Raw genomic sequence first — 18,847 nt, forward strand, 5'->3', positions numbered from 1 at the left:
GAGGTTTTAACCTTAACAATATTTTTTGAGATTTAACCAAGAAATATTACATTTGATGCAAAACAATAACAGTACTCTAACACGGGATGTACGGTTCTGAATATGGGTCTGGGGTCAACCTATATATGTCCAGAAAGTACGCGTCATGTGATGGAAGAATACGCTTGTAAAAGTTCCGTCGGGCCTAACCCAGCCCACCCCAAAATAGGGGGGTCTGACAAAAAATTGAGCTACCCTGTTGACCTATAGAGCAAATTTCTTGTAGCTACCTCTAGAATATTCTTCAGGTAAGTTTGACACGATTCTCACGAAACGACACATGTAGAAACATATTTCAGCCATTTTGTCCTATAGGAGCCGCGGTGGCTCAGTGGTAGAGCGTTCACCTGTGGTGCTTGGGGTCCCGGGTTCGATCCCAGCCTCCGCCAAGTGAACTTTGTGGTGGACAAACACCGTGTGCGTGGGTTCCTTTGGGGTTCTCCCGTTTCCTCCCACTTTCTTCATTCCACCATTTCATTCATTACTCATCATCACCGTCTCCTTTAGCCTAACCGGCATAACCGTGGGACGTAAAACTCAAAGATTTCATTTCATTTTTCATTTTGTCCTATATACTGATATCTATGAGGAAACCAACCATGAATCCATGACCTGCTCTCCAAGACAAGTAGTGTAATATGTCGCATCCTATACCCTGACAGACATCTCTATGACTTGTCATTAACTCATCCCAGATTCCATGTTCAGAACCGTGTACATCAAGTGCAAGGTTTATATATCCTCTCATACGCCAAGTATGTAAGATTTACCTCACCAGTATTTTTTAAGGCTTAACCAGAAATCTATATAAAAAAAATAAGTATCAACCTCAAAAAATGGGATTAGTGGTGGGCACAAAAACTGGTTTTTCGATTTTTAGAAAACGGAAACCGGTTTTTGAAAATTAAAAAAAAAAAAAACTTTCGATTTTCTCCAAAACCGGTTCGGTTTTTCGCCGGATCCAGTTTTGATTTTCTTCAAACTCGGTTTCGGTTTTTCCAAAATTTGTTCTATTTCTGAGCAGAATAGTGTTTCGTTGTTTTCTGGAAACTGATTCCGTTTTCGCAGAAATAATTTTGTTTTAAAAAAGTGTTCACCGAAACCAGTTTTACCGCTTTTAAAGAAAACCGACGGTGAAAAACCGAACCGGTTTTGAAGAAAAGCGAAATGTCGGTTTTTCGGATTTTAGTTTTTCTAGAAACCGGTTTCCGGTTTTTATAGAAACTGGTTTTGCCCATCCCTAATTGGTATATGGATAACTACCGTTAAAGTCACCTGTAACCTTTAAGATGTTAAGAAACTTGCCGAGAACTTGCTATAGCTGTTTACTGAAAAAAAGCACAGAATCAAATTCCCGACTCAATCGGGGCCACTTGACATATTCATTATAAATCCACTCATTCAGGAAAGGCTAAAAATCTAAGATTTGGAAGAATTTCTTTTTACATGCCATTCAACGTACCTCTTTGGATCAGGCTTACAGATAAAGAGTGACTATTTATTGAAACTCGGGAGTATGAATGGGTATCCAGTCCCATTATTAATAAATTGTTTTAACCAAGTTAGAAGGAATTCATGCATCGATAATCCTGAAACTGAAATCAGGGGCCGCGGTGGCTCAGTGGTAGAGCGTTCGCCTCTGGCGCATGGGGTCCCGGGTTCAAACCGTGATCCCGCCAAGTGAACTTTGTGGTGGACAGACATCGTGTGCATGGGTTTTCTCGGGGTTCTCCCGTTTCCTCCCATTTTCTTCATTCCACCATTTCATTCATTTCTCATAATCACCGTCTCCTTTAGCCGGCATAACCGTGGGACGTAAAAAAAAAAAAAAAAAACGAAATCAATGTCCGGGAAAAGGTGAGACGAACTAGTTTGCCCGGATTGACAGTAGCATTTTTTTCAGCATGGTTTTCGTACTGCTTTGAAATACTCCAAAACTTTAAAGAACAACACCCAGCTTATGAGGAATCGGGTAACTGTGAAATAAAACACAGTTCCCACGAGAGCTACATAGACAAGAGTAACAGAAACCTCAACATACCTGTTAAGTAACGTGTAAGGGATGCCAAAGCGAAAATTCTGGTGTCACTTGTTAGGAAGCATTTAAAAGAAACAACACGGGATAGAAGATTCAAAAAATGTATTGTGGGCTAAAAATGAAGTACAGAGAGACTCGTGTTTAGAAAATGTGTTTATTGATTCGTTAAGAAAAAAAAGGGAATGATTAAGTGACGAATGGGAAGCAGTAATTTTAAAATTTACACAGCAGTGGCATAACAATAAAAATACCAACATGATTAGCAACCTTCTACCAATAAAGAAACGACTGTACAAATTATCCCCTGCCATATTGCAATCCGCGTGTCTATTACTTGCCGTGTGAGTTTGGTTTTGACAAGGAGTTTCTAGCACTACTGTGAATTGGTAACTCCTTTTCTTTTATTTTCTCCTGATTTTTTAAAAAAATATTTTTCCTCTTCCTGTTTTTATCTTTCGTGACCAAGACTCCAGTGCAGAGCTGAAAGTGCGGAAATGCAAATAGAATTCAGATATCCCATAAACCTAAGTAGAATGAATATTAGAATTCCTGAGCGTATTATTAGAATGTATGTAATGTAAATTTGTAAATTGCTACCATATCATAACAGAAACTTGTCTTAGTCACATTGACTTACAAACAAATTGCTGTAATTGTATCATAATATGTAATACAAAAAGTTATATTGAATCATTTAAGTCCAACATAGAATGTTTTGAGGTTAGTGGTTAAAGTAAAAGGTCTGGCCACCGGCTGTTATGGTACGACGTTAGTTTGGTGATCTAAGTAAGACCTCTCTCTTTCGGGTTCCATTGAGAGCATAAGCATTATCGTATGGCCCTTTGATCTTTCGTTCCATTGATTTTTTTTTTTTTTTTTTTAATTCTTAGCCTAATTTCTTAGTTCTCTAAGCCTAATTTCTTTTTTTAATTTCTTAGTTTCCTTTAGCCTAAAGGGTAGAAAATGAGACTTAAACCTCAAGAACAAATAAATGTTGTGTGTCTTCTGATTAATATGACGTGTTTAAAGAACACTGACGTAGTTATTTCTTGTTACAGTACACGTCGTTTGTATTCTACCATGATGATGAGCAGAAAACATTAGCCGAAGCGTCTCTAAAAGACAAACAGCAACAGACAAAAAGTGTGATTGTGACTCAAGTGAGACCAGCTGGAACATTCTACAACGCAGAATAGTAAGTAGTTTTCCTTACTATGTTTCCATTAATATTATAATAATACATTGAAACCTTTGTATATTGGCCACCATCGGCCCCATTGAAAAGTGGCCAACTTACAGAAAATAAGTGTAATTGATGTATTTTTAGACTATGATTTCTAGTATAACTTGATTGTAAAATTTTAATAAGCAATGGCATGACAGATACTTTTAAATAATGTTTATAAAGTGATTATAACAAAATACATTACTAGAAAAAAAAAAAAAAAAAAACTACAGTACGTTAATACGCTCAAGTCATTCAACTTTCTCCGTTTTGAATCCATTATGAATTCATGAACTCAGCACTCCTCTTCCACTGAACACATACATCAAAATCGGAAATCGCTCTTTTGCTGTCTGAAGAGTAAGAAACTTTTATCTAAACTGATTAAACAGTGACAAAACATCTTCCGTAGATATCATCGAAAAATAGCAAATCCACTATTAATGACAAATTTATTCATTGTGGTTCATTCTAAAAGCACTCCTTTTATTCTTTTTTGGGTCATATGCACATTCTAATTTTGTATTCAACTACCTCTTGTTAATGAGCTACAAGTGTTTGCGTCGGAGCAAGAGATGTTTTGAGAAAATCTTAATTGAATTCATGTCTCAAAACTTCGACAAGCCGTCAGGTGCCAATAGTTGACAATTGAGATGATTAGCTTTAACCTTGAGAATTGTCTGGAATTACTAAGGCTCCCCACTGATGAAGGGAGCCGATATAGTTAATGGTTTTACCACAACAGACAGGGCAAACAAATGCGTACAACCATTTCCTGAATTCCTGTACGTGCTTTCTCTTATTCACATCTCCCTTCACCACTCCTTTATTAGGGTAGTGTTCTGGCCATTGACCTCCAAGAGTAAATCGCGCGAATCATTGCTTCGTTTCTCCAGTCACAAATACAGAACATCTGCCTCTCATATGGGAATACGAAAGAGTTAAGAAAAATGACAAAACTATATTTTGCGTGGCCAAGATACGCAAGTAAATTTATCATCATCATAGGGTAGCATTGCTTCAAGGCGGCCAACTTCCAAGATAGACAGGTGGCCAACTTAAAAGTAGTAAGTAACGAATGTCGTATGGGAAAATGCAGGTTCTAGACGAACCAGGCCAAGATAAGGAGGTGGCCAACTTAGAGAGGTGGCCAAGTTGACAGGTTTTACTGTATAATGATACGATATTTGACCAACTCCCGCGATACCATATGAGAATTCTAGTAGGGAATTTTAATGCGAAGGTAGGACGAGAGGATATTTTCAAACCGATTATAGGAAACGAAAGTTTGCATAAGAAAAGTAATGACAATGGTGTTAGACTCGTGAACTTTGCAACATCCAAAAACCTAATCGTGAAGAGTACAAAATTCCCACATCGTGACATTCATAAATACACTTGGACATCACCAGACGGGAAAACACATAATCAGATTGATCACGTTTTAGTAGATAGAAGAAGGCAATCTAGCATAATTGATGTCCGGTCGTTTAGAGGGGCTGATTGTGACACTGACCACTACCTGGTAACAACGATAATACGAGAGAGGTTATCGTTGAATAAAGGTAATATTCAATGCCCGAAAACGGAGAGATTTAATTTAAAGAAATGAGAAGAGAGCCAGGTAAGAGAGAAATACCATATTAAAGTTTCGAATAGATTCTCGGTTTTAGAAGATTCGGAGTGCACTAGTGGTGAGGATACTTGGATTGAAATTAGAGATAGCATTAAAATTTCAGCAAAAGAGAAATTAGAACGCGCGGAAATACGTAGGAACAAACCATGGTTCGACCAAGAACGCATTCAACTAGTGGAGAAGAGAAAACAGGCAAAATTACGGTGGCTACAAAATCCGAATGAAATAACTACACAAAATTTCGCAGAAACTTCCAAAACTTTTAGAACAAAGAAACGCGATTTTTTGAAAGCTAAAATTAAGGAACTTGAAGATAATAGTAAAAATAAAAACATCCGGGACATGTATAAGGGAATCAACGAATTTAAGAAAAGCTATGAACGTCGTGCTTGTATATTAAAGAAAGCTGACGGAACAGTTCTCACTGATACGGATAGCATCTTAAATAGATGGAAAGGTTTCTTTGACGAATCGCTTAACACGCAACAAAAAACTAATGTGCGTGGAGAAAAGGAGATACATCGCAGAACCGTATATTCCAGAACCCAACCGAATAGAAGTGGAAGTCGCTATAAAAAAATGAAAGAAACATAAATCTTTGGGTGTAGACGAAATTCCGGCTGAGTTAATTTTAGCTGGAAGCGAAAAATTCTGGAACAAGATACACAAACTCATTCTCCTTATCTGGAACAAGGAAGAATTGCCACAAGAGTGGACAGAATCAATCATTGTTCCAATTTATAAGAAAGGCGACAAAACTGACTGTAATAATTATCGAGGCATTTCTCTTCTGTCAATATCCTGTAAAATCCTTTCAAACATTCTATTAGCAAGATTGACCCCATATGCAGATGAAATTATTGGAGATTATCAGTGCGGATTTAGGCGAAATCGATCAACTATCGACCAGATATTTACCATTCGACAAATACTCGAAAAGAAGTGAGAATACAATACCCCGGTACATCAACTATTTATTGATTTTCGAAAGGCTTACGACTCGGTTAGGAAAGAAACATTGTACAACATTCTTATAGAATTTGGAGTGCCGAAAAAACTAATAAGATTAATTAAGATATGTGTAAATTAATCCCAAAGTAAAGTCCGGGTAGAAAAAAATTTGTCAATGAGCTTTCACGTAGAAAATGGCATGAAACAAGGAGATGCGTTGTCGCCATTATTATTTAATTTCGTTCTGGAATACGCTATAAGGAAAATCAAAGATAGCAACTATGGTCTAGGGCTGAATGGTATTCACCAGGTTATGGCGTATGCTGATGATGAAAATCTGATAGAAGATGATAGGAGAACAATAGACAGAAATGCAGAAGTCTTATTAAACGCTTGTAGGGACATGGGTTTAGAAGTAAATGCAAAGAAAATTAAATATATGGAAGTTCGTTGGGATCGTAATACGGCAAATTATGGACGCGTTAACATATCTAATATTTTAACCATTTGTTAAAGTGGATACTTTAAAATATTTAGGATCAATATTAACAGACGAAAACCATATCCACGAAGAAATTAAATGTCAATTAAAAGCAGGGAATTAGTGTTGGTATTCAGTTCAAAATCTCTTGTTGTCGCGAATTGTGTCAAGGAACTTGAAACTTAAAATGTACAAAAGGATAATCATGCCTGTTGTTCTGTATGGTTGCGAAACATGGTGGCTTACTGGGAAGGAAGAACATAGACTGAAAGTATTTGAGAACAAGATCCTGAGACGAACATTCGGACCCAAGAGGAACGGAAATGGGGAATTGCGGAAACTTCATAACGAGGAACTACATAGTTTATACTATTTACCAAAAATTGCTAGGGCCATCAAGTCTAGGAGGCTTAGGTAGGCAGGTTATGTAGCCAGGATGGAAGAAAGTAGGAATGCTTTCAAAGTCTTAAGTAGAAGACCAACCGGAAAATGACCATTAGGAAGACCTAGACCCAGATAGAAGGAGGATATTAAGATGGATCTGGCAGAAATAGGAATACGAAATAGAAACTGAATCCAGTTGGCTAAGGATAGAAGTCAGTGGAGAGCTTTTGTGAACGCGGTATTGAACCTCCTGGTTCCATAGGCCATAGAGTTCGTTAGTTAGTTATAATATAATGATGATCAAGAAGGAAAGGCAGTAATCGAATAAACAGGATAGAAGGAAGTACTGTTTTGTCATAAGAATATCCTAGTTACGCCTGGACTATACCAGTGGCGCCCGAAGAAAATTTTCTGAGAGGGGATCATCTCCATTGTTGCTATATTACGTCTGGTATTTAATATACGTGGCTTTGCTATATCACGTACACATTTTTGTGAGCCAGAGGGGCGGACCCTTGCCTTCGGGCGCCCATGGGCTTGGACTAGACGGATGTTAAAGGCGTGGCATGAACAACGCAGCATTAACGCCGGCCGATTGGAACAGTGGCTATACAGACTTTTTCAGCCAAGCGTTGAGAATGTTTAACGCGTCTAGGTGCTTTAAAATCCCGGCATTTGGTAGTGTGTACGTACACAAAGTAAAGGAAATTTTAAAACATTCAGTGATGTGCCCAACAGTAAGAAGTTATGAGGAATCCCACAATTTATTTGAAAAGGGAGGAAAGATTAATATCGTGAAAATGCAATCCACGCAATCGGCATCACAATTATTGCATACAGAAGTATTTTTCGAAACCTGGAAACAATATATAGCGTCCTTCTGCTACATGTACAGAATTAATTGGGTACCCCCACCCCTCCCACAAACGAACATCTTGATGAGACGGCAACATTGTACCTTCAAAGTTTGGCAATGGTGTAGCATGTCTTGGTATCCTGACATAACTAATTCTGAATTTAGAGTTAATTCGTACTCCTAAACACCGAACCATGAAAGTTCACTCGAAACAGCAGGGCTATCGTCCATTCCGTTTATCATATGTGTGCTTTAGCCTACAAGGCATAAACAATGGAACGTTAAATTTAACAGTTCGTTTAAGTTTCATGTTGTCCTATTAGCTCTGTCGGTTGATTAGGGTTAAGCGTTCCTTTCAGTAGCAAGACTGTATGAGACATGGACTTATAGGTTAATGTGGAATCCGAACCATATGAGCTTCTCCGGGAACCATTAGTTTTATCTTTCACTGAACTGCATCTATTTTCTGCCTCCATTCAAAAATGGCTTCCACTTAAACGCTTCATAGCTTGTACGCTGTTCGTTTTCCCTTTTCTTCGTAGTTCTTATCTGATGAAGCATTAATGGAAGAGCTTTTATTATATACATTTTTAGTGTGTGTGTGCGTGTGTGACTGACTCGTTTCTTTATTTACTGGAAAGTATTACATTTCCCATTCCCGCTTCGGGATCGCTTTGTTCCAGTTATCAGTCTATTTGATATTTCATCTATGTATATTTTATTACACTGACTGTGTCTATGTTCAAAGTGAAAAGGGATTGTTGTGCAATTATTGTGATATAAATTTTAAATTGTTAAATATCCTAATCCTAACTATATAAAACTACATGAACTAACATAAAATAATGGGTACTTCTGGTTGACGCGGAAAGTTAAAATTTGGCATGATTATATCTTTCCAAGATTAGTCCACAGAAAAATGGCCAAAAGTCAATATTCTTAATTTTTAGAAAGTCTAAAGGAGCGATAAAGAAATTCCCCATGTATTTTAAAAGGGCCTTTTTTGAACCTCCATCTCATATTTTAGGTACTTGGAATTAAAACTTGGAATTCGATTTGCTTGTACAGCGGGGGACACTTCTAAATGGTACACCTTAGCCGTAAATCTCCATATGGCTGTACCATTTAGAAGTGTCCACCGCTGTACATTTTCGATAGCGTTATCTAAGTAAATCACCAAAAATAAAAATTTCTAACTTTAGAGTGGTTTTATGGGAAACTGAAAGATCTTTCCCATGTTATTTATAGGTATAGAGCATCTTCTACACCCCAAAATGTTTCGACTCTTCCAGCAGGATTAGAATGATGAAATTTGGCATGATTGTAGCTTTCCGGAACTAACCACAGGAAAATTATCAAACGTGAATATGTTTAGTTTTTAAGGGGTCTAAAGGGGAATGAAGAAATTCCCATGTTATTTAAATAGGCGTTTTCTTGGGATACAAAATCTCGTGTTTGACATAGTTGAAATACAAAAAGAAACTTGAAATCTGGTAGAGTTGTGGATTTAAGAGGCACAAGGCCGTAGGCCAAGTAAACGTGGGGGTCAGGGGGCAAAGCCCCCAGTTGTGCCAAATTCAGGAAATGTTAGGAGCAAATGCTTGAAATTCGTTCTTGATACAAAGGTTGATACATAAGAGACACGAGGCCGTACGCTGAGTAAATGCGGGGGACTGGGGCGGAGCCCCAAGCTATTGAAATATAAAATTGTAACAATTAAATACAGTGAAACGTCTCTAGAGCGGACAGCCATGCGGAATCAAAAATTGTCTGCTATAGAGAGGTGGCTGTCTTAGAGAGGTTTCAATATTTTCTTAGGTAAATTAGTAAATAAGGTAATATGCAATTAGAAAAAACAGGATAAATCATGAATCATGTATTTTCGAATATTACCAAAATGTTACTGTACCTGCATTATCCTCCGCCATCTAATACTCTATGTTCGAGACACAACATAGAAATAAGATGTTATAGTTCTCTGCACTTTACACTTATCACTACTTACTACGTTTTCAGTATGTTGCTTTAATTTGTGGATTAATTGCAGTCCAGTAGTGTCATTTTTTATACTGATAGAAATTTTCCAAAATTGATAGATTGATTGGTGTTTCGGTGTAATTTTTCACATTGCATGGTTTTTCCTCTTCCATCTCCTCCTCGATGTCTTTCACTTCTGTGTTCTCCTGTAGTTCTTTTATTATGGCACTCATGTCAGTAGGCCTACTCGTAGAAATCTGAGCATCGATAAAACCATAATCAGTTGCAGCAACATTGATGTTAACAGCAATGGTAACCAAGCAAGCAACACCTTTTACTGCAGCATCATTTGACGTATCTTTGATTAAATCATTATCTGAAGGAAAGCCTGCTCTGCAGAAACACTTCTGAATTGCTAGGAAGTTGACTTGATCACAAGCGGCTTGGATCCACATTATTGTTTGAAGTATGTCAATTTTCTTGCTTAACAATTCAGTTGACGACTTTTCCGTTTCTGCATTCGTAATCAAACTTTTCAAGACAAGCTTGCGACAATTCAGTTTGAAATTTTGAATGATACCTTGGTCAAGAGGTTGTGAAATAGATGTAACATTCGAAAAAAAAAAAATAACATTCTTTCTTTTCTTCTTTCTTCGAGGGGGGCGCGGTGGCTCAGTGGTAGAGCGTTCACCTCTGGTGCTTGGGGTCCCGGGTTCGATCCCAGCCCCCGCCAAGTGAACTTTGTGGTGGACAAACACCGTGCTCGTGGGTTTTCTCGGGGTTCTCCCGTTTCCTCCCACTTTCTTCATTCCACCATTTCACTCATCTCTCATAATCACCGTCTCCTTTAGCCTAACCGGCATAACCGTGGGACGTAAAACTCAAGAGATTTTCTTCTTTCTTCGAACAATTTCTTTCTTCAAAAATTCAGTCACTTCGATTTTTTCTTTTAATGTTATCGCAATTGAGTACACTTTATTGCTTATTCGATGCAGAATGACTTATAAAAAAAATTCTTTCTACAAATAGGGGTACTGAGACAATATGCGTACCCGCGGGTAAAAATACGAAACTTATCTTCTGCTTGGTTAGAGATTCCAGCGGGACAGTAAACAACGTCTCATCCCAAGCGACAGGCAGCTGTCAATTACTTTTATTTCTAAAAAGGTTGGGTGGCAGTGGATGCAAGTAAAAGACATGAGGGTGTTGTTAAACAGATGTGCTTCGTTTGGGTTGCTAAGAAGCCAATTGAGGAGGCAAAATGTCATCCCAATGGTTCCTTGGTGACACATATATGAATTACTAAAAAGGTACTTTTACTACGGAGGTAAATAATACCTATAAAGAACAGGAAAGACTGTCCGTATCCGTACTAGAGTTTCCGTTTTAGAGAGATATGTTTCTTCCTATTACAGTGTTTGGGAATTATAAAATATAACCGTTATGAAAGCTGTCCGTTAGTAGAGGTTTCACTGTATTGGTACCAATTTGATTCAGTTTCTCGATTAGTAAAAAGATATTCAGTTTCTCTAATATTAAGAAAATATTCAGTTTCTCCGTGGAATGATAAATACCTTCAGTGATTTCCTGTATGAATTTTATTTTGTTCATTTATCTCCAACGGTTTTCATATTAGTGGTACTGGACTTTTTATCTGATACAAGCACCATGTCTTGGCGGCAAATTTGAAAACGGTGGCCCATATGAACAATCTTTTGCCACAACGCTGTTTAGTGTATGAGGATCTACGGAAGGAGGTATCATTTGACCCATATTTTCGTTTAAAATTTCTAAGTTGGGCCTGGGCCCCCATGAAAGGCAGCCCTGGGGGACACCGCAAGAACATCATTCAATTTGCCCCATGGCTTTCCTATTTGAGTTTTTGTTTGGTTCATATATGTTCAAACGTTTTCATATTATTGGCACTGGACGTTTATCTGATACAGGTAACATATCTTGGCGCCCATTTTGAATACGGTGACCGATATGAAAAATCTTTTGCCACATCGCTTTTAATTTTTAAAGATCTATCGAACGAGGTGTTACTCGCCCCATGTTTCCATTTAAAATTTTAAAGTTGGGCCCCGGGCCCCCTTGAAGGGCGGCTCTGGGGGGCATCGCGACATCATTCGGTTTTCCCCATGGTATTTCCTATTTGAGTTTTTGTTCAGTTCATTTATGTTCAACCGTTTTCGAGATATTTCCGTGGAAAGATTAAAATGGGCCACCCTTTCGAGTTGAGTTTAACGTCCCGTTCAGCAGCGACGCTATATGAGACGTGGACCTACTGATTAACGTGGAATCCGAACCACGTGAGCTCCTGCCGGGGATATATACACTTCGACTTGGAATAATAATTCAAAATTGTTCAGCATTGAGAAAATACATAAAGTATTGAAAATGGTTATGCGTTACATGACAGATGTGTTTAAATTGAAACCAAACTTGGCGAATACAGAATGGCATTATTTCCCCAGTCTATTGAATGTTTTATGAAAGTAGACATTGGTACAGCCACACGCAGAGCTAAGGTAAACTTCGTCTTTGCATTACAGTTAATCCCTTCTCTATTGTATTGTGAGGCTCAGTAGTTCACTCCTTAGAATAATTGACCGTCTGAGTGTACGTTTATATTCGTTTGTAGGCTGAACGTCTTGAAATGTTGATTTTTTCATATTGAGGATTGTATTCGGTCTAGTTCAATGAAGAATCATTCATAGCTATTTTATGTAAATTTCTATAGAATGTGAAATTACAAATTAGCTGTCAGTTTAATTTCGGTAAGAGCAGAAATAATAAATATTAGACGCATTCAGAAAATGAGTTCTGGAAGTGCCTCAAAATGACACGAATGGTCAGAGCGGGACGCGCTTGTGGAAGAGTGCCATACCAAAAGACGCAAGCGTATTTATGTGTCAGTGGTGAAAGAACTACAGTACGATAAATATGGCTGCGGCCATATAACCTCCCATCTGGTGCAGTAATCAGGTTTCTCGACGTTAATATGATGTCAGCGTCGGAGATCTACCTGCAGTTGTGTGAAGTGTATTGATCGGATGTGATGAGTGAAGTATGGTCAGGAGATGATGCATACAGTCCACAGCAAGCCGCACCAATGTTCATGATGAACACTGTAGTGGTTGCTATCCGTGGCTACGCCTGAAATAGTGTAAAGTGTGCAGCAAACAGTTCTGAAGAACAGGCGGTTCACAATGTCTGAGCTCTTATGTCTATTTCCGCAGATCCCACGTTCATTACTGCATGAGATCGTCACCCGGTGATTTCAGTTCCGTAAGTTGTATGCACGATAGGTTCCGAAACAAGTGACAGCGGAGCACAAGAAGTGCCTTGCGTCTCTTCGACTTTGCTGCTGTGTAACCACCAGGAAGGTGACCAGTTCCTTGATCGCATCGTCATGGAGACAATAAAGGTGTCCCAGGTGATGTCTTCCGACAGCCCCGCCCCCATATGTTCCTCCACCTGAAGCGACTTGTGACTGGACATCGTTTCGATATTGCAGTTGAGTTGGAGAGGGTTGTAACCTCCTGGTTCCAATCCTCCGCAATAGGATTCTTTGACAAGGCATGCAAAAGCTGACTGTCTCACGAGAAATGCCTCAACAAGGCTGCTGAATACGTTGAAAAGTAGATTACGTATCACTACACTATCTCCAATATATATATATATATATATATATATATATATATATATATATATATATATATATAAACTAGTCTATCATCATTGCTGGAAACTGAGAAGCTTGCATGTACCATGGTTTTCACATAATTACTTCGTCTTCACGTAGGAGTTTTCTGTTTTAATACCGTGTGTTAATTGTAGTTTCTTTCGCCCTTCCCTCTTTTTCGTACCACCATACATTCTAGCACATTGTTCATGATACAGTTCCTTCTCAGCTAGTAGAGATTTTCTTCCTTTCCTATTTCTAACACTTCTTGATTCTTTTCCGTTTGATTCAGTTTTTCTCTATCCTTTGTACACCTACATTTTGAAAACCTCGAATTTCATCGTTTTTTTTCTTCTTTTTTTTCCAGTGTGCATGTTTCTTTCCTATATACCATACGAAACATTTTATAAGTAATTTTTCTTAACTCAATGTTCAAGGACTTGAGCTGAGAGAGTGGTGACAAATCAACTAATTTCGAAAAGTGTTTGCAGAGTAAAATTTTTACTCTCGAAATGCGGGCATGTTCATATAAATGCTGACGTATGGTAACCCTAAATCAATGAACTCCATGATGTTCTTACCACAACCTTAATTTGACTGTGATTGCTCTCCCTCAACTCCATTGATCAGCATTCTCGTTCCGTTTCGTTGACCTGCTTCTCTTCTTCCGTCTAATTTGCAGTTTTATTTCCTGTTTTCGAGTCTTACGGAAAAGCGTGTTTATTTTCAGACTTGATAATGTCTGCATACCATGGCTTATTTTACACTTAAAGAATGTCTTGAGGCTAGATGAGTCGTCCTGTTCCAAAACGATTCTTGTCCATTTATAGAAAATCCCAGAAGAAACGTTGGATCTGCATGTGTTGTAGAACTCGAAATACTTCAGTGTGAATACCAATTCTACAAAACGATCGATCCTACAGTTTTTTCTCGGTTTTCTGGGATTTTCTGTAAATGGACAAGAGCCATTTTGTTACTGGACTAGTCATATGCAGGATTTTTGTGTATTTTTCCTTATTAGCAAGAGTTCGTGTGATTGACCTACAGTACCAGCGAAAAGCACGATTTATTATAAGATCAAAAAATGGAATGATTTTATAATTCAAATAAATGGAAAATATAAATAAATATTAATCCATGATTCTTTTTTTTAAAGCATATTAAAATATTAGAGCATACTTATCCTTTCATCTTCATTCTCTTTCAGTTACCACCAGAAATACCGTCTCCAGCAGCATTCAAATTTAATGGAAGCAATAGGGTTGAAACAAGGCCCACAGCTGTTAACGTCACACATAGCAGCGAGGCTAAATGGTTACGTGGTTGGTTACGGCGGAGTTCAACAGTTTGAAGAAGAACGAAAACGCCTTGGGTTAGAGGATGACAAAATTGCTGATTATATTAAAAAGTTAATTATTCGCTTTGAAGGCAGAGGGCCAGTCTGTTAGCATATCACTCGTTATCTGTTACAAAGCAAAAGCGAAGTGCACTTAGGAATGAATTGTATCCTTAAAACACTCTACAAATACTTAACTGAAAATGTGCTTTACCTGGGCATTTAGTTGGGTATTGAAGGACTTATTGAAGAAATTAAACGCAAATGAAGCTTATATACCAGATCCATTTCCAACCAGATTTTGTTTATGTACCACTGCCACACTCGTCTCTAAAGGGTTAATAGTGCTAAACTCAAAATACTTTCTCTTACTGTTCTCCACAACCTCTAAACATCACCTTTATTTCATTAATTCTTACAAACAGAAGATTTACGTAAGATAATTCTTATCGATTATTCAGCTGACAAAGTCTAGCAGTGAGTGATACTGTTCTGCTTGTAATAATAACCTTGGTAAGCGATCAGTTATATTAAAAACATTAAATGGTATTAAGCAATATGCTAATTTTAACGATTATTCGTGAAATCGACAATGTCTTTGTTCTTTCTAGGATTTGTTTTCGTCACACTGAAGATTTGTTCGGGTAATTATATATATATATATATATATATATATATATATGAATTTATGAGACCATCGTGGATTTTAGTTAAATGTTTTTAATTATGTACTTTTATTAATGTGTTTAACATTGCAGGTAAAATTAAATACCTGAGCTCAATTTTATTAGTATTATACTCTGATTAATGTAAATATTTGAAATGTAACTGTTAGAGTGAACTAATTTCATTTTGTATTACAACACAGCAACTAAATTTACATGGTTTTAGTTGTTGCTTGAAAGTGCTGTAGAAATTCATTTTTTATTGAATTATTTGTAGTTAGTATTGTATAGACATGAGTCATTGAACATGTCATGAAAATCGAGAACTACCTCTGAAAGTTGTTACATGTCATTATCTTTATTTAAGGTTCTCTATGTTAGCTTCTAAATATTGAGTAGAAGTCTTGCTCTAAAAGAAACCTGAGCACCTCTCTCTGAAAAATTCTGTACTTTATCCACAGTCAGAATTAATGATTGGTGGGATGACTGAAAAATTCTCGGCCTACCCAATAAAGATTGTCAGTAGCCCAAATGTTTATGGTTATTTTTCGACATAGTCCCCTTTTCTGGGTCTCACACTTTTTCCACCGGTGCTGCAAGGCTATTATACCCTCCTTGTAGAAGGTTTTTCTTGCATATTAAAAAAAGCTCTCCACCGCAGCCATGACATCATTTGATGCAAAGTGGGTACCTGCTAGATCTTTTGTAAGGTTATGGAAAATAGGAATGTCTAAGGGAGGCAAAATCGCCAGAGTAAGGCGGCTATTGAACCATCTCGAAGCCACAGGATTCGATAACAGACATCACAATGGTGTATATATTATCTTAATGAAAGGGGACACATTTTGTGAAAATTCCTTGCCGCTTCAATTTGATTGCATCCCTTGCCACCTCCGAAGTTCGTCCCCAATTACTAATCACCATTCCTCGTTTAAAGGAATCATCCCGAGAACCGAACTTGTGTCCACAGATTAAAAGCGGCTCATTTAACATCTGTATGCACACAGGAGGAATAGCATAGTTGAATAAAACAGAAAAAAAAATGAATAAACGAGCCCCCAAGGAATCTCTCTCTCTAAGCAATGTACCGAGTCCGGCTTAAATGTATCAGATTTAAACAAAACTTCAACACACCAAAACAACAATCAAATAGGTAGTTCCAAAAACCTTAATGGGAAGTTAATATAAGAAAGGAAAACACCCAAGGATTAACCTATAGTAAATCTTTATTCATACTAATACAAAAAAAAAAAATCTCGAATCGTTTATCTGGAAGTAAAGAATCCAGCCCTTTATAGGAGAGAACAATTTATCGCGCATATCTCCCAAAATTGGCCGAAGAATACTAAACGAATCGTTATTTTAACGGAAAAAAAATCAGATAAGTCTAATTTCGCCTCCTAAATGAGGTGTCAATCGGGACTTGAACCCCTAGCCTCTCCTCCCTCTAAAGGAGTGGCATGGCCCCAAAGCCAGTTAAAAAAAAAAAAAAAAAAGGTTCAGCGACTTAATTCGCATCCCTCTTCACACAACCCTTTTGCTGTGTGGTACAGTTTAAGACCAACTATCTCCGTAGCCCCCAGACTCTCTTCCTCTTAAGAGAGTTGTGGTCTGAAATTATGTCAAACTATAGTTTTTGCATCACGGCGATACAGTTCTCTTGCTGTACCATGTCAATCTCTAGCCGCCTCTTCGACCGAGAATCTGAGAATTCCAGAAAAGAGATCCCGTCCCCTCTTTGGACAGAACCCTAACCATCTACCTCTTTAGACGGTCGAGCTGGAATCCTCCCCCACCTATGATTCTCCTGCTCTTATATAGAAGATACAACCAACGGTCACCAGCCAGACGCTTGGTTTAAATATTTTAAAAATTAACGAAAAAAATATAAACATGCAAGATTAGCGTTCGTTTCTGGCTCTCCCCTAAGTGAGCTGTTAAAAAAATCCTGTTTGGGAAAGAAGGAAACTGCTGTTAGTTAACAAGCTACAGAAAACAAAATTATACAAAGACAAGAATAAAAATATAGATTATATGAACTGTAATCATAATTTTCCCGGGTGGGATTTCTTTCTAAATCTATATTAACTAAGAAGACAATATACAAGAATAATAAACAAGATAATAATTACAAATATTAATAGCAGCTCCCTAAGAGGAGACTGCATGTTACTTACATTTCCCAAAAATAAAAAAAATAAAAACCCACTTAACTTTGCACTTAAAAAAATGAAAAGAGCCATTAGCGAAAATCACTTGTTCAGACTCTTTTAGTTCTTTAAAATATTGAAAGACACTTTTTTTCTAAACACACACACAAAATACAAATAATCGAGAGCCCATTGTCCGCAAGCGCGCACACTCGGCGGTCCTTTTTGAATATATATATATATATATTCACAAAATAAAAAAATAAAAAAAAATCATTGATGTGTCCAATCCTTCAAACACATCACAATTTGGAGTTCCATCCAGTGATAGTCCTTTTTTTTTTATTTCAGAACTTCAATCTCTTCTTCGCCGGGCAGGCTTCTCAGTGGTTCCCGTCGTTCAATCCTTTACCTGGAGTGAGTGGGAGTCCCTCGCCATTAGTAAAGATCTCTATGTAGTCCACTGGCTCATCCTCCGGGCAACTTGTCGACGGTTCATAACTCGAACCCGGAGCCTCTGCTACCGATGCAGGCCTCTTTCGTAGTTATTCATATTCTCTCAGGTCCTTGAGAGATAAATTGCTCGGGTTCCCTTGCAGAACACGTTCTGGGTTCGGGCCCGACTTCTGTCTCGCGGCCGGTACTGGTCTCGCTTCTTATTACTTTTCTCGTCGTCGATCTTAAACATCAACTGAAGTTCGGTGGGATTCCACGCCTTTGGTCTGGCCCCCTTCATCATTTTTTCAATGACATTATGGATCTCCTGTGCACTCATGGCCTTTTTCAGCAGATACTGGATGACCGCACGTTTGCTCGTTTTATCCATTTTTATAAATGTGGTCACCTTGGCAACTTCAATCTTCAATATCTGAAACAAAGAAATATATGTTAGTGTGAAATTTGGTAGGTAAGCTAGCAAAAATACATACAATTAGTTGCTAAAAGGATATTTGGCTAAGGTAAGTATTTCATGAGTAGGTCGAGACTTTTCAGTCATTCCACGTATATTGATTTTCTTTGGTAGTTGACTTCTTTATTGGAGCCAAAGTTCAGAATTTCCTGTGACCTTTTTCTTTCTTTTTTTCTTTTCTTTTCTTTTCTTTTTTTTTTTTTTTTTTTTTTTAAATAAAACTATATAATGCAATTCATTATAAATTTCCTTCCAACATCTTCGTCGGATACTTTTTAGGTTTAAAGTTTAAAAACCTTGTTTGTTAAAAACTGTAATGTACCTTGTTTGTTGAATACTGTAATGTACCTTGTTTCTTTTTTTGTTGTAGAGGATGAATTAATGAAGTAAATAGTTATAAATCCATGCAATTCCTTTCATTTTACCAATAGAAGCTAGTTTTCGCACGAGAGGAATAACATTTATAGAAAACGTTTGGAAAATACAGGGCTAGCATAAATGATACATTTGT

The 18,847-nt window shown here is 37.5% G+C and overlaps 1 protein-coding gene across 6 annotated transcripts in view; it reads left to right on the top strand.

The window, feature by feature from the left end:
• The window catches only part of MsrA (methionine sulfoxide reductase A), a 33,536-nt gene extending 14,979 nt beyond the window's left edge, over nt 1-18,557 (top strand). For all 6 annotated transcript variants that reach the window (XM_081746209.1, XM_081746208.1, XM_081746213.1 and 3 more), the window contains exons 4-5: nt 3,136-3,272; nt 14,483-18,557. In XM_081746209.1, the coding sequence (XP_081602335.1) occupies nt 3,136-3,272; nt 14,483-14,723 (378 nt within the window). In that variant the 3' untranslated portion in view covers nt 14,724-18,557. The remainder of the gene's footprint in view (nt 1-3,135; nt 3,273-14,482) is intronic.
• The last annotated feature ends 290 nt before the right edge of the window (nt 18,558-18,847 follow it).

This window comes from Thermobia domestica, chromosome 18, assembly GCF_964235325.1.
Source record: "Thermobia domestica chromosome 18, izTheDome1.hap1.1, whole genome shotgun sequence".
In the NCBI taxonomy this organism is placed as follows: Eukaryota; Metazoa; Arthropoda; class Insecta; order Zygentoma; family Lepismatidae; genus Thermobia; species Thermobia domestica.